At 37.6% G+C, this 14,572-nt stretch overlaps 1 protein-coding gene across 3 annotated transcripts; it reads right to left on the bottom strand.

The window, feature by feature from the left end:
- Nucleotides 1–2,939: 2,939 nt before the first annotated feature.
- Nucleotides 2,940–14,519, bottom strand: CUNH5orf30 (chromosome unknown C5orf30 homolog). 3 transcript variants are annotated; one of them, XM_009284189.2, is made up of 2 exons: nucleotides 14,362–14,519; nucleotides 2,940–5,335 (listed from the first exon to the last, which is right to left on the bottom strand). In XM_009284189.2, the coding sequence occupies exons 1-2, from the start codon at nucleotides 14,374–14,376 to the stop codon at nucleotides 4,691–4,693; spliced, it is 660 nt and encodes a 219-aa protein (XP_009282464.1). In that variant the 5' UTR covers nucleotides 14,377–14,519; the 3' UTR covers nucleotides 2,940–4,690. The 3 variants fall into 3 exon arrangements, 2 of the variants coding, with proteins under 2 accessions (XP_009282464.1, XP_009282466.1); XM_009284191.1 differs by lacking the exon at nucleotides 14,362–14,519 and adding an exon at nucleotides 6,914–8,063; XR_657831.2 differs by lacking the exon at nucleotides 2,940–5,335 and adding an exon at nucleotides 8,096–8,678.
- Nucleotides 14,520–14,572: the final 53 nt, after the last annotated feature.

Here is a 14,572-nt window from a genome sequence, read left to right on the forward strand (position 1 = left end):
AACTTCTGAGGGACTAGCGTCATTAAGAATGATCTTTGCATTCCAGAGGAGGAAAGTAAAGTGGTTGTTGACTGATGAAAGTCATCACTCTGATGCAAGGAAAAAAGGTCGAAGAATTGCTTGATCATGATCCCTGAGACACACGAGAGACTTTTTTTTTTTTTAGTGAATCTCTGATGCTTTGTAGGTCAGTTATCAGCATCTCGTAACAGCCTACACTCTCCCAAGCTGCATCCACAGTTAAGAGTCAGAAGAAAACGCCTACAAAAGTAGCTCACAGAAAGAATGCTGTGCTTAAGTATCATATATTTAACAATGATACCTAGCTTTTACAAGATCAGAAGCAAGTACTGCAGACAACTAGGGATCCCCCTTGCTCCTTCCAAAAAAGGAATTTTTCCATATTCTATAGACCTGAAGATACAGCTCGATCTTCCCCAAGTGCTTTTATGATGGAATAAAGAGGGGAAAAAAAATTCCACTAGCAAAATCACTGGGGCAAAAAAACCTGTAATCTGTCTGAAGGTTCTCGAGGACTTGGAAAGTTGGAATTAACCTCCAACTAAAAAATGTGGTGTGATACAGACAAAAAAAGAAAAATCAATAATCCAAACATTATTAAGTGTATTCTTCTGAGGATCCATCTATCAGACACATGTTTTTGCCACTCCTTCTGTGTAATCACCCATCATGGACACTGATGTTCGAATTAACAGATCAAATCACTGAAAACCACTCATGCAAATAGTCAGTCCCTAGAATCATCAATAGAACTGTATTTGCCAAATGCTCAGACAACATGCAAAGCAATATGCGCTTTTACTGTTGGCTGCCAAGCTTTACACTGTCTTTAAAGTTATTAGCATTTTAATAAATCTACATTTTGCAATTTTAGATCTGCATTTTTCCTACAACAGCTTAACGACTTAGTTACATTTCTGTAATGTATCTCCACTTTAAGATGTCTTCCTCAAAGAATTTTTTTCTAGTTTTTTCTGCTTATATTCTCACTGAAGATCATTTTTTTCTACTGTTTCTTTTTAGCACACATTCCTCTTTAAGATGAAGTTTAACATTAATAACTGACTTCAGCCAGCCCACCCTCCCAAACATCCAGAACATCAAAATCTGATTATGCTGGATAATTTCTGTTTCAGATTCTTTGGTACCATTGAAAGAGTTAGAAACAACAGTTAAGTTATCTATTAACAATTCTTTGCTTAGTCTATATTATAGGCAGTATTTCCCTTCCTACTACTACAAACACTCATTTGATTCACAAAACTTGACATTAGCTTAGTATTGATCTTAACACTTTTAACTGAATCCTGTGTTTTACCAAATGAAAGCATGCTTTGAAACCCACTTAGATTTTTTTCAGACCAGTTTTGTGTTGTGGATAGCTTTTTCATTTCTTCAAAAGCAAATTATACAGCCTGACACCACCTAGCTTTACTGAAACTAATCAGCTGATATTTCTGCAGGTATCATAGATTTCGGAAGGTTTTTTATGCAGCTTAAGAGCCTTTCTGCTCTTCTCTTGTAATTCTTCTTAAAAATTACACTTGTCCTTCTCTTATTTGCCCACAAAATAATGAAATTATTTGTGCTCCAAGCCCTGAACTACTGAGAACCTTTCTCCATGTCCAGACATCTGCTTTTTCAGCAGTTTAAAAATAACTTTTCTCCAGTCCTGTTCTTTCCAGCAGAAAAAACACATCCAGGAGAGCAGTTTTAGAAAGTTCTAAAAGCTTGCCTGTTACTTATTTTGCAGTATTATCTAGTAGCCCTAGTCTGCAATTAACAATGCCACTACAGTAAACATGCTCAGCAAGAGAGACGATCACCCAAGAAAGCTGAGTATAAGTCAGAACACAATGGATGGACAAAGAGAAGGTAAAGGAAGCTGTAAGGTCAGTTAGGTACTGTGTAAAAACTAAATACAAACCATAACACAGCAGGACAGGAGTAGTTACAAGTTTATACCCGAAATGAAGAAAACACTTAAATAAGGAATAGATTTCACCAATCCTCTTTTGGTATCTTTTTAAAAAAAATGCCAGCAGTGTGCCTGAATTTAAGATCTGCCTCAATATCCCAGCTTACACATTTGTACTCGATTCCAGATCTGCTTTGGTGTTAATGGTCTGTTAAATGGATGATCTGTGTTACCACGCTGTATCATTTCTACCTTCACTCTTTCAATCCTCTGGAAGATACCTAAAGCCGACAAGGAAACATTTTTTTGATGCCTTTTTTTTTTTTTCTCTTGTAATTTATTACAAGAACAGTGAGAACTCACTTTGAATGGTCAGTGTTGTTCATATTCAATTTCATTTTAGTAGTCTGAAGAACCATCTCATCTTTGATTTTAATAGATTATTTTATTGGAAGACGTTATAAGCAGCAAAAATAAGACAAGATCAAAAGCTTTCATTTGGCTGAGATTTTGCTTAATTTAGAGGTAAAGCCAGGAACTCCTCGTGGATATAAGAGTTCTGATAAAGAACCTTACAAACCAAACTTGTAAAACTTTGGGCTCCTGAATGAGGATATGCCATGGGAGCTGCAAGTGTGTACGAGTTAAGCGAACAATATTACCATATGTAAGCACCTTCACAAGCAAATCACCAAACAGATAAAGTACTAACACATTTTTATGAACTTAGCCAACACATTTTTATGAACTTAGCCATCAACTATAGGCAACAACCTATTAGTGTAGCTATACAATTATGGCACAGGATGACATTAGAAACATGCACAAAATATTAATAATTGCATGGCCCATTTCCTGAAACATAGTAACACACCTAAGCATCTATTTCACAGAAGTCCAAGATCCCCACTTTAAAGTTGTTTTTAAATGATCCCTGCTCTGAAGTTGTATTTTTCAAATGTCCTCTTTCTCCTGCACAGTAAAAGACTCCACAACAATAGGTGTTTATACCACCTTTTTTATTTTTCAGCCAGAAATACAGTTTCATAGGGTATTTCAATAAACAGTGGTGTTTATTCCTTAAACAACCCCCCCATCTCTTTGGCTTCTGACAATATTCTGTTTTTCAAACTAAAGACTATATAGGAAGATTTTACTTTTAAGATCATTGTTCAATACATTAAATCTACACAGGTGTAGTTAACTTTTAAAAATACACATCGGTTTGTTGCAAAGATTCTAATAAACCTAAAAAAAGGTTTAAAGTAACCAAACCAGCAAAAATACAGACTACTGGGCTGCCTTCATTTACAACTGTGGAGTAAGTGACGGAATGAGAAGAACTCTTCATTTTCCACAGCACATGCACTAACTAGTGCTTTCTATTCATTCTGAATGATAAACAAACAAAAAAATCTTAATCCTACAGAAACAACTGATCAAACAATTTATATTTCAAAACAATGTGATCTTATTTTTTAAATTCTTCTGCAGAGGTCATCAGCCAAAACCAAGTAGCACACTGCTTCAGTAAAAGATTGCACCTAAAAAAATTCTGAAAACTATTTTTCATTTTTAAACATAAGTTACTAAAATGTTTTAAATACATCTAGGAATACAGCTCTCAAAACTGCACCTGATGTCAAGTTTGAATAAAAAATTCTTAAGTAACAAAGTAAGCCAGTGTATTCAATCTGTTGAATAATCCAGGATCTTCTCTTCAATGCTGATACAGAATTACTTGACTTGCACTCCATCAAAAAAATCAGCCTTCCAGATCTCAAGTGTTCAGTGCTTCAAATCAACTGAATTTCCAAAGCAATGCTGAAGTTATTTGACACCTTCCGTTACTATGCATACTATCACTATACATGATACAGAAATCATGAATTAAAATCAAAAACATTATTGACATACCAATGTAGACATTCCAGTGTATCTACTGGAATCTGAAGTGAATCCTTGTTTGTGTGTCAAGACAATGTAAAAAATAAATCCCACTAAGAAAAATCTTTTTGGAGTGAAGATTTTTTTTATTTTTAATAACCCAAATACTTATCCTGAACAAGTTTTATAGAACAGAGGAGGCAAAGCAATTACTTCCATGCAGAAATTAAAAAATAATTTAATAGGATTCAAGTAGCAAAGGTTTGTTTTATGAGTGAATCTCACCCTCATCACCAGTGCAAGTGCAGTTTGCAAATGTTTAAACTGGATTGTATAAATAGCAAGTGATCCAATTTAGCCAAGCTCACTTTCCGTCCCATGATGTTAAAAAAAAAAAAAAGAAACCCCATACATTTTACTGTAGAAGACAGGAACAAAAAGTAAAACCAAAAAACCTTCTCAACTTGAGTACTTAACCAAGAGCAGTTTCTAACATCAAGCCAAAATTAGCAACAACCAAGCAAACATCTGCAATTTTTTCAGTGTTAAATTACTGTAAATACTAGATCTAACTGTACAAAAAGAAATCCCAAACTGAAAAATCAAAAGCTTTTTTTTGTTAAAAGGTGTCCAAAGACATATCCATCAATTTGCATCAGAAGCTGCTTGCTCAGGAAAGATTTCTCCCTCCGAGTATTTGCAATACATTGCATTGCCAAGATTCTATTCAAATAAATTACTTTCAGATAACATTTAACTGATAAAACCACCTACAATGTGGACAGTCATGTACACAGTACAACAGTGGATTTTTGCAGCAACAGAGAAATAATCAGAAATTGGTTCTAAATTCGAGATGATAACTCATGTGTTATTTCTTGCAAACATACGGTCCCCTCTAAGGGTAAGGTGTTGGAGCTGGTATTGTAGCACTTCTGTGTCAGCAGGTTCCTTAATGCTCATTTTGTCTAAATTGAGGTAGTCCAGGGATTTCGAATGAGCCCTTTTACCTTTTAAAAGGCAAAGAGGCAGGGGACCATGAAGTGCCTTGTAAGGTTCATATGGTAAAGCCTTAGTGCATTTATCCCCTGAGCTGGGCATCCGTCTCCTCCTCCTTCCATTTACTGCTGGGATCTCATATGGCTGATAGTACCTACTTCTAGTTTTGTACAAACGGGAGGAACGTGCAAGTCCTGAATCAAGCTGTTTGGTGCGCAAGTTTGGCCCAAATTCCCCTTTATTCTCTTCATTTCCTGTACACTTCTGGGCTAATTTTAGCAGCTCCTCTCCAGTCGTGAAGCCAACCAGGTAGTTAGAATCCATGTGAAGGATCTGATATCCCGCAACTGTCCGTCGCATTGGTGAGCAGGGTGTACTGGAACAGCGGGGCTTCTCTGCTTCCATCCTGCCCGCAGGACTCACCTCTGCAAGAGGCACAGGGAGGGTGGATAGGGTACTTCTGGACTCTCCATTTATGTCAACTTCCATTTTAAACACAATGCTGTCCTCCTAAAAATAAAACAGAGCTTGGTCAGAAATACAGTCTTTATGCAACATGAGGAGCTGAGAGGGGATCGCAGACACGAGATTTTGTATCACCCAGAAGTCAAGACCACTATTTCTCTATTCAGCCTTGTCTTATGCTCTGCAGGGTGTCGCATAACAAACTATCACCAACATCTGTCTTTTAAAATTATCTTGGGTGTTTTTTAACAAAAGATACCATAAATATACTCCTGATGTTCTTAAACATTAAAAATGTTCTTGAACAGTATTGTACACAAAAAAGAAGCATCTTTCCAGTCCATTTTTTTTATCCTTTTAGTCCATTTGATTCCTTATAGCCCTGCGCCTCTGAGGCCATCTACATCCATTAGCACATCCACAGCAAATTCTCCCCTATTCAGCTGTGCATTTTTTCTATTGACAATAATCTCAGTAAACAAAGCTTCTTAAAAATGTGTCTAACAGCTACTACCTCAGTCAGGCATGACCACGGACCAGACCTGATCTACTAAAGGTACTGCAATGTTTTCCTCTTCCAGATGTGAAGACAGCTTGCTTTAGATTCAAAGAATGTCATCCTGGCTGTTCAACAGTTGTCTTTATAGGTCATCAGCAATCCTCCCCCACCAAAAACACCCATCACCTTACTCACAATAAACCAAACTCACGCAATTTTATTCTAATGTATTTCTAACAAAGGAAACAGTATACTAGCATTTAATGAATACAGAATAAGATTCTTATAAGTATCTTAAGAATAACCAATATTCTGAATTCTATGGTATTTATTTGGTTTTTTATTTCTTCTGGAAACAGACTATTTTGCCCTGACCTTTCTTCCCTCACAACTATTACAAATATACAGTTTGCTGTATACAGATACAGCTGTCTGCCACAAGCCATTACCATCTCTAACATGGAAAGACAAGGTCAATACCACAGCAAGTACACACCAATGGATGCAGAGAAGGCTTAATTCTTTTAATTTCTTTGTTTTCAGCATCATCTATACCATCTCGGTGACACAGCTACTTCACAAAATAGAAAGGTCACATTTGTTTCCAAATCCATGCTTCCTTCATTGTCAGCCTCACTTTTGCTCTAAACAGTAGCTAATGACTCTCTAGCCAATACAGTTCACAAAAAATTCAGCATAGCTTTGTAATGTTTAAAGGCAATGAGATTCAAAGAAGAAAGGAAAGTTGGTACGCAAGTGTCAAGCAGAAACACAATTCCGAATTTCATTATAAGTGACCTTAAACCACATTCAAAAGCTCAATAATTTTTCACAAATGAGTGACTTAAAACATGCTATTATCAATTTGCAAACTTTTAAAGCTGCTACTTGCTGCCATTCTGAGGCTTATGAGGTCACAGGCTGAGCAGCAAAGATGCAACAAGCAAGGGAAGGAAAATGCTCCCTCTCTTTCAATACTTTATTCAAACTCCTGCAATTAGACACCCCCAAAAATCCCATCAAGATCAAGCTCTATTCATTTGTCTTAAAATAAGAGCGGAAGCTGTGTGCAAATCTCACTTGCAGAGGAAAATAATCTAGCTTCATGCAAAATTTAAGCCTACCTTGTTTCTGTTCAGGGTCTGCGAAGGAGCGGTTTAAGTAATGTTCCCACCTCTGCTTCCCTGCTTAGTCTCAAATCAACCTGCTGCTCCCACCCTATGCTAATAAGCTAGGGGTAAACAAAATCCCTATAGTTTTGCTGAAGAGGATTTTATTTGCCATTGACAAACTTCCATTATGGAAAGACTACTACTAATGTTCCTTTAGTCTTAAATGTCCTTTTTCAGTTCTCATAATTGTGGTCCACTTAGGATTCTTCATTACTAGTTCTGTGTAGCATCACTTTTACAGATACACTTCATCCAGTCAGCTTTTAAGCATTTTGAATTTAACAACACAAGTAACACAGCAAAAGCTAAATAAAGAATTAAAATACCAAAGCAAACCAAACACCAAAAGTTTTCACTGAAAAAAAACCCATCCATATAAAACTCAAGAATGTTGCCTATTATATTTAATTGATTTTGAAATATATTTATGGAGTCAATGAAAACTTTCAGAATAGCAGAAGTAGTTGTTGTTTCCTACTTTAGCACCATATCTAGCAGTGAGACAATAAATATGGTGAGGTTTCAGCCACTGAGTTAAAGATATTCATGACAATTCCTTAAGTAGAAATTATAGTCCCTGCACCATCAGGAACCATGGTTACTGGAGGCGCAGCACAGAAAAATTTTGCATTAAAACTTTTGGCTACCCTGTGCTTTTAGCTAAGAAACCTAAATTTTTAACTCTTCCTGTTCTTTTAATTCCTAATTTTTACCCTGCAGTTCAGAAATCTTTCCAGTAATCTTCTAGAAAGACTCAACCCGTTCTGTTACAGAGCTGAAATGCTAGAAAAAGTACAAATAACTGCTAGAAAAGTATAAATAAAATAGTCATACAGCACAGTTAGAAATGAATCATGTTTCTAGTCACATATAAACAGCAGCAACGAAAAAAAAAAAAATCAACAATCACTTGCCACAGCAATATGTGCCCGAAGGAAAGGGAGGGAGGAAGAGATGACTTCGTGCACTTTTTGAGTCAAAAAAGCCTTGAGAACTTGAAAGCAACACAAAGGCTCTTCTCAGAACACAGCTTTTAAAATTAATTTGCTTCTGTTTGAAACATGAGTGTGTGCCTTGGTAACAAAAAGCAATCAACTTTGAAGAATAACTACAAGACAGCAATATGTGCCCGAAGGAAAGGGAGGGAGGAAGAGATGACTTCGTGCACTTTTTGAGTCAAAAAAGCCTTGAGAACTTGAAAGCAACACAAAGGCTCTTCTCAGAACACAGCTTTTAAAATTAATTTGCTTCTGTTTGAAACATGAGTGTGTGCCTTGGTAACAAAAAGCAATCAACTTTGAAGAATAACTACAAGCAGGAGGGAAGGAGGCAGGAGTTCACCGCCAAACGATTACCCATCACTGGCCAAAAACAGTACAAAGGAAAATCAGAGCAGAAAAGCCTTCAAGTCAGCAAGCTCCAGCCTAGTACTTCAGCCTGAAACTGCAGAACTTCCATTTCTGTGCTGCAGTGCAAAGAACAGCCCTAAAACCAAGAAATTCGACACGCTCGAAAGCTACAGCAGCATCAGAAGCTGGTGCCATAAACATCAGAAGCCCAAGGGAACAGCACTGCTAGCTGGTGAGAGGAATGACTGGCCAGCTCCACAAGCAGAGGTCCAAAACTCAGCATGTATGTGTTCAGCTGTTCCTTCCCAAGACTTTTAATGTGAGTTACTCAAGCTGCCATATGGCTTCAACATGCTTTGTCTCCTTATCTGGTAAAAAAAGATAGAGAAACATTATTTAGAAGACTTGTATAAAAGAAAATTATTTCAGAGATTCACAGTATCTGTGAATGTAGATACCATTACCTACAAATAGATATTTAAAACGTTTCGACTGCATTTTTAGGCCGTTTCCATGTTTATAGGGCATTAGATGACTACTATTAGGTTCATTGCTGTGTAGTGGTGTAAACTTGTGAGTAATTCTCAGCATCAATTATAATACTGAAAAAAACAGTTCTTCAGTTTAAAAAGAGTATTTCTTCAGATCACAGCTGCCTTACCTTCTTGCTTCTCAAAGAGAACGACAACGGAGTGATGCCAATTCAAGACAATTTATAATTAAAGATTTACTACAGAATCAAAACAAGGAGAAGAGGAACAAGATGGCATATGCTTTGCTTTGCTGCTGCTTCACATATTTAAAGAGAAAGGAAAATAACTGAAAAGAACAATTACCGAAAGGATTCACTTAACCAATACACAACAGAAGTGCTTCCAGAATACGGTTCACTTCATTAAGATTTTATCGATCCTCATTATAAAGCAGACTCTGCATATAAATTAATCTGACCCAATCCAGCTAAATATTTAGAAAACTGTCTAAAACACAGAAAAAAGGAATAATGAATAGAAATACTAGGTTAACCACTATAAATCATTGTATTACCTCAAAGTATACATTAATATGCTTGGGATAGTTCTTCAAGGGTAAGAACATCAAAACCTCCACATTTTGCGAATATAAAGACTTTCCGATTATTGACTCTTTCACAAAGGTGTCAGATATCACTCAAAGATAAGCATGGGATAAATGAAAAACAGACATATATGACATCACACCAGGCTAATACATGCACTGTAAATCATTTGTTGTTGAAATGACCTCTCGCCATGTGCTCTTACTATACCCAATGACACCTTTTGCTTGGTTTTTTTTCCTGATCATTTGTTATTTTTTCTGTTAAATGTATTACTTACTGTCTTTCTGAGGAGAGAAATTTAAGTTACTCAAAAATATCAACTTTAATTACTCAATATTTAAAGAAGACAGAGAAAGATGAAGAGGGCTTTTCCTTGACACTCCTATGCTTTGTAAAAAGTCTACATTATTTTGAAACCACCACTGTAAGTTGCTCTCAGCAAAAGAACTGGTTCTCTGTAAATTGGTATTTCCACTGTTACTTATCTTCTCAACTAGAATATGAACTGGTTTGAGAAGATGCCTTTTTTTAGGATGAGCAATAGATTTCTGTCCATCCAACTACTGATTCTATTTTTTTTAAGAAGAGATTCTTCTTTTTTCTAGATGCCAAGCCTGCAGGTAAGTACCATTTGTTAAGGACCACAAAGATCTGCCTCCTTGATAAAATGCTCATAATTGCAATAAGCAGATGGCAGAATGGAAAGATGGCAATAAGACTCAGTGATACCAACTCTGTCAAAGTCAAACATATTGGATAGAGATAGAAGCTAGTTTTGACACCTCCCCTTCTCTGTGCTGCAATTACTTACTATATACAATGCACTTAAAAGATACAATGTTTGTCTACCAAACATCAGGAGCAAGTAAAGTGACCCAGCACATGTGGAGCACATTGTGAAGCCAGCACACATTTTTAATTATTTCAACTGTCTCTGTTTGTGAAGGGGAAGAATAAGGTCTACATCTTTCCCCTTGCAGTCTGAAAAGAAAAACTCACATATAGTATGTGCTCTTGGAAATCCAATCTTGTTTCTCTGTCATTGAAGTATGCTGATGCAATTATGTACTTGTAGAGCAAAGTTTTCTGGAAATAATTATTTCTAATCTGCAACTAGAACAAGTGAAATATTTAGTTGAAAAGAAAAAACCACGCTAAAATTCAGCTATGTAAGCGTATCCACAAAGGTGCCACATTTCTTTTTCTAGAGCTGGGGCAGCCAGGCCATAGACTTTGAGATGTATGCCACTTGTAGGTTCTTCCAGTGCAAGCTGCTGCACATACTGCCAGAGCCAGATGGTTGGTTTTAGCCATGCTCTTTACCTCCAGCTGAAGGGACTTAGACTAATGTTGCTTCACCATGCTCTTGAAGGTCCCCTGTAATAGCTGTGTTATGTTTTACAGACTGATACCATGTTTGTAGAGACAGGAAAGGGGAGTAAAAAAAATAAATCACAGAGAACAAGCTCATGAAAGGTATCAATAAATGATACACATTCTTCACCAACTGTTGCTGTTCCTTAGGAGAAACTCCAAACTACTCTAAGCTAAAGAAAAAGCAAATGGAGGTAGTATTAAATTGTTGCACCACATGCACCACTTACTCAACAGAGTAAGAACAAAGTTTAGCACAGATTTTTTCTCAAAATTAAATGCAAAAAAATGAAATTATGCATAAAGCATATGTTATGATCCTGCAAGCCTTCAGAAAACAGATGAATGGATATTATTGAATTAATAAAGCCAGTGCAATAACTTCAGGATGTGATGCAAAACAACAGTCCACAGAACAACCAGTAAAAATGGTAACTACAGAATAGTGTGTGTGTGTGGAGGTTCTTGTCAACAGGTGAAATATTAAGCCCTTCAGCAATCCAGTATACTGGACAATAAATACCACATGGTTTATACAGAACAAGGAATTATTAAATGTTTTGCAAAAGAAGACTAAATCAATTTCTAATAATATGTTTCTACTGCAAGAAGCAAGGACTATTTAACCAGTTTGTTAAGTCTTGTTATTAATGCAGCTTAAAACAGACAACAATTATGATCCAGGAAACTACCTTTTAAAAATGAAGAGGATCAAAAATGAATTGCTGAGGAACTACAACTGGCAACTCCAGCAACTAGCTCAGACCAGATCAGCATGACAGAGCATACAATTTACACAGAAAAGAGACAGATGGAATTTCAAGAGTCAGTCCAGGCTAATGAATTTTGTATGAGCAGCCTTAGCGAGCAGGGAAAGTAAAAGAAAATGGTGGGAAAGAAGGCCATTTAACTTCTAAAATCTCTTTGCCAAGCAGTATTAGATGGAAGTGTTTAACAGAGGGTAACTTTTCTGAAATATTTAGAGTCCTTTAAATAAACAATGTGACTTCCTTGCTGGATGGAATCACGGATGAAAGCTTCCCGCCCCCCCGGCTCCATCAGTAAGCTGATGCTCCTGGCCAGCATAAAGATAGCTGTTTACTATCGTTACTCATCAAAAGATGAAAGTGAGACACATGTAAAAAAGCTGAAGCATATTGTAAAACAAATCATTTTTATTCTTTAGTTGGTTAGTAAGTTAAAAAATGTTTTCTTTATAGTTGTATTTTATTTCTCTGTATTTTTGATTTTCATCTTCTCACCAACCAAAATCTAAGTTTCATTTTCAAAGTCCTCTTCTCTCCAGTTTCAGGTTAGCCCACTTGGAAAAACACAACAAAAAACCATACCACAACCTGAACTGTCAACAAAAATAAAACTGCCTTTTTAAAACAATAAAAATAGATAGGAAAAAAAAGCAGAGTTTTTAAAGTGTTATATATTTCACTGAATAAATACTGATTTTTGCCTTTAAAAACCAAAATGCTAATGGGAATAATGGTCTCCATCGCTTTTGTGTCCGACAAGAAATGCATGTTTGGTAGTATCCTGTGTTGCCACATCTGAAAATACAGCTCTGCAGATATTATTTTGAAACTATCAACCTAAACAAAAACAGTATTATATTCAGCCTTTGACTAGGAACAGCTGTTCAAAGAAAGATACTTGTTAAAAATAAGCCCTACTCAAACGTATCAGGAAAAATATCTTTAATCAACGCAATTTAGGTTTTTTGGGGGTTTTTGTTTTTTAACTGAAGCACTTTAAATGACTAATTTTTTGTCTTAACTTGATGCAATCTGCAGCAGATATTTAGGTGTTTGTTGGAAAGGTGTCTCATTCACTTATACCATCCACATTGCTAAAGGTCACTTCCTCAAGCTTACTAGAGTAACGTATATAATGGCTTTAAAGTTTTGTTCTCTGCCTCCTTCTCAAATGTTCCTTCCCATACTTTAACACTCATTTTTAGGTAGCATTTAAGTGTAATGCAAGTATGGAATAAAAGTTAATAAAAGCCTAACAGCACATGCAAGTACAGTAAATTTGTATTAAACTTACAACTAGTGCAAACAGAAAACTTTGACCTGGAATACTCAGTTCATCTGACTTTACCATAGCATACTGCATTTGCATATGATTATGCAAGCCTGGTGGCCAAGCCAGCAGCATAAGGCTGGTCAAAGAAGAGGAGATTATAAAGAAAGCCATGCCACAATGTTGGTACTGTTACGCAAGAACTTAATTTCAGTGATCGCACTGCCATTGCCTCACTTCCTTCTGTTTCCAAGTCACTGTGAGAACCACCCTCCTCCATCTTCATTATTCTAATAAGCACTCTTCTTCAAGGGAAAAAAAAAAAAAAAAATAAAGCAAGCGTAAGACAGAATACGGTTCAAAATAAACCAACAGCAGCAGGGTGGTGGGAAGATAAGCTTTCAGTATGGGAGACAACTGGGAAAAAGTAGGAAGGAGAATCAGTGCTGCACACTTCTACTCCTCATGGCAAAACAAAGCATCGGCTCCCCAGTCCTCAGTACACCCCTCCTGGAAATGCTCCAAGGACTCTTAACGATATTCGGGACAAGCCGTGTCAGAAGTCAGCCAACTACTGGTACAAGCAGCAAGTCCTTCTCCCCATCACAGACCCTCTCCATCACTCCCACTGAGATCTGTGTAACTGCAGGCTTCTGCCATCGATTCATTTCCACCTGCAGCTATGCAAGCATGTATGTGTATGTACAGTGACGTACTGCACCACTCTAGAGAGCACATAACAAGCAAAGACATGTTCACAGAAAATGTCTACTAATGCACATCATTTGCTATTTTCATTATAATAGGTACATACACACACTTATGCCAGCTAAAACCCCTATGTAAAAGAGCATATAAATAACTTACATATAAAGAAATTAAGACCTGAGACCGTTTTCCTACATATCTGTAGGCCACTGAAAACAGCACCTCAACTGTTCAGAGACACTCCCCCAGTACCCTAATATGCTGAGACAGAATTGGCAAATCACACCTGCCAATAAACCCAAGCAGCTTAGCAAGCTTCATACTCTGTAAAGTGACGACACTTTAATGCACGCTAGAGTGCACAAATGTAGTCAATGAGTATCATGGAAGGTACAATCGACATTTAAACAGAGCTTTGAGCCTCCGTTTACCCTTCACTAAGCAAGATTTATTACAGAGAAATATAAAGTGACCCATAGGAAGCTGGGCACTAGTGCGCTTTGTTACTATCAGACTGAGTAGCAAGGTCATGTTCAGGTTTAGCACTTGCCTAAGAGTGTTAAGAATGGTACGGGGACTGCTCGTGGTTATAAGTTACAACTGAAGAGAGCTATAAATGGTTATGAACAGACACAGGTGCTAGCAGGTGAACTCTGGCTTTTCCACCGCTTACACTGTTAGCAGCAGCTGGCACTGAAAGCGCACTTGAGCAACCTCACTGCAGGCTTCAGGCCCTACGTGACAATTCCCCAGGCTTCCTTCCGGGTACCGGGACCAACACCCTAGTGTCCTCCTAGACCCGCCCGGACAGCTCCACGAAGGCCCTGCGGTGCTCCTCACTGCCTGCTTACCTCCACTGCATTCATCAGCTGCTGCTGGGGAAAGCGAAGCAGCCGTGGGCTGGGAGCGCAGGGTACACGGGCCTGCGGGGAGCTCCTCCTGCGGGGAGCGCGGGGCCCGCCGCTCGGCTCACGGAAGAGACAGGCGGGGGATATGCGCCAGGACCTCTGCGCTGCGAGGGGAAAGCCCGTCATACGCGCCTCCGCCCGGGGCCCCGCGGCC

The sequence above is a fragment of the Aptenodytes forsteri genome, unplaced genomic scaffold (genome assembly GCF_000699145.1).
Source record: "Aptenodytes forsteri isolate BGI_AS27 unplaced genomic scaffold, ASM69914v1 Scaffold69, whole genome shotgun sequence".
NCBI classification, from domain to species: Eukaryota; Metazoa; Chordata; class Aves; order Sphenisciformes; family Spheniscidae; genus Aptenodytes; species Aptenodytes forsteri.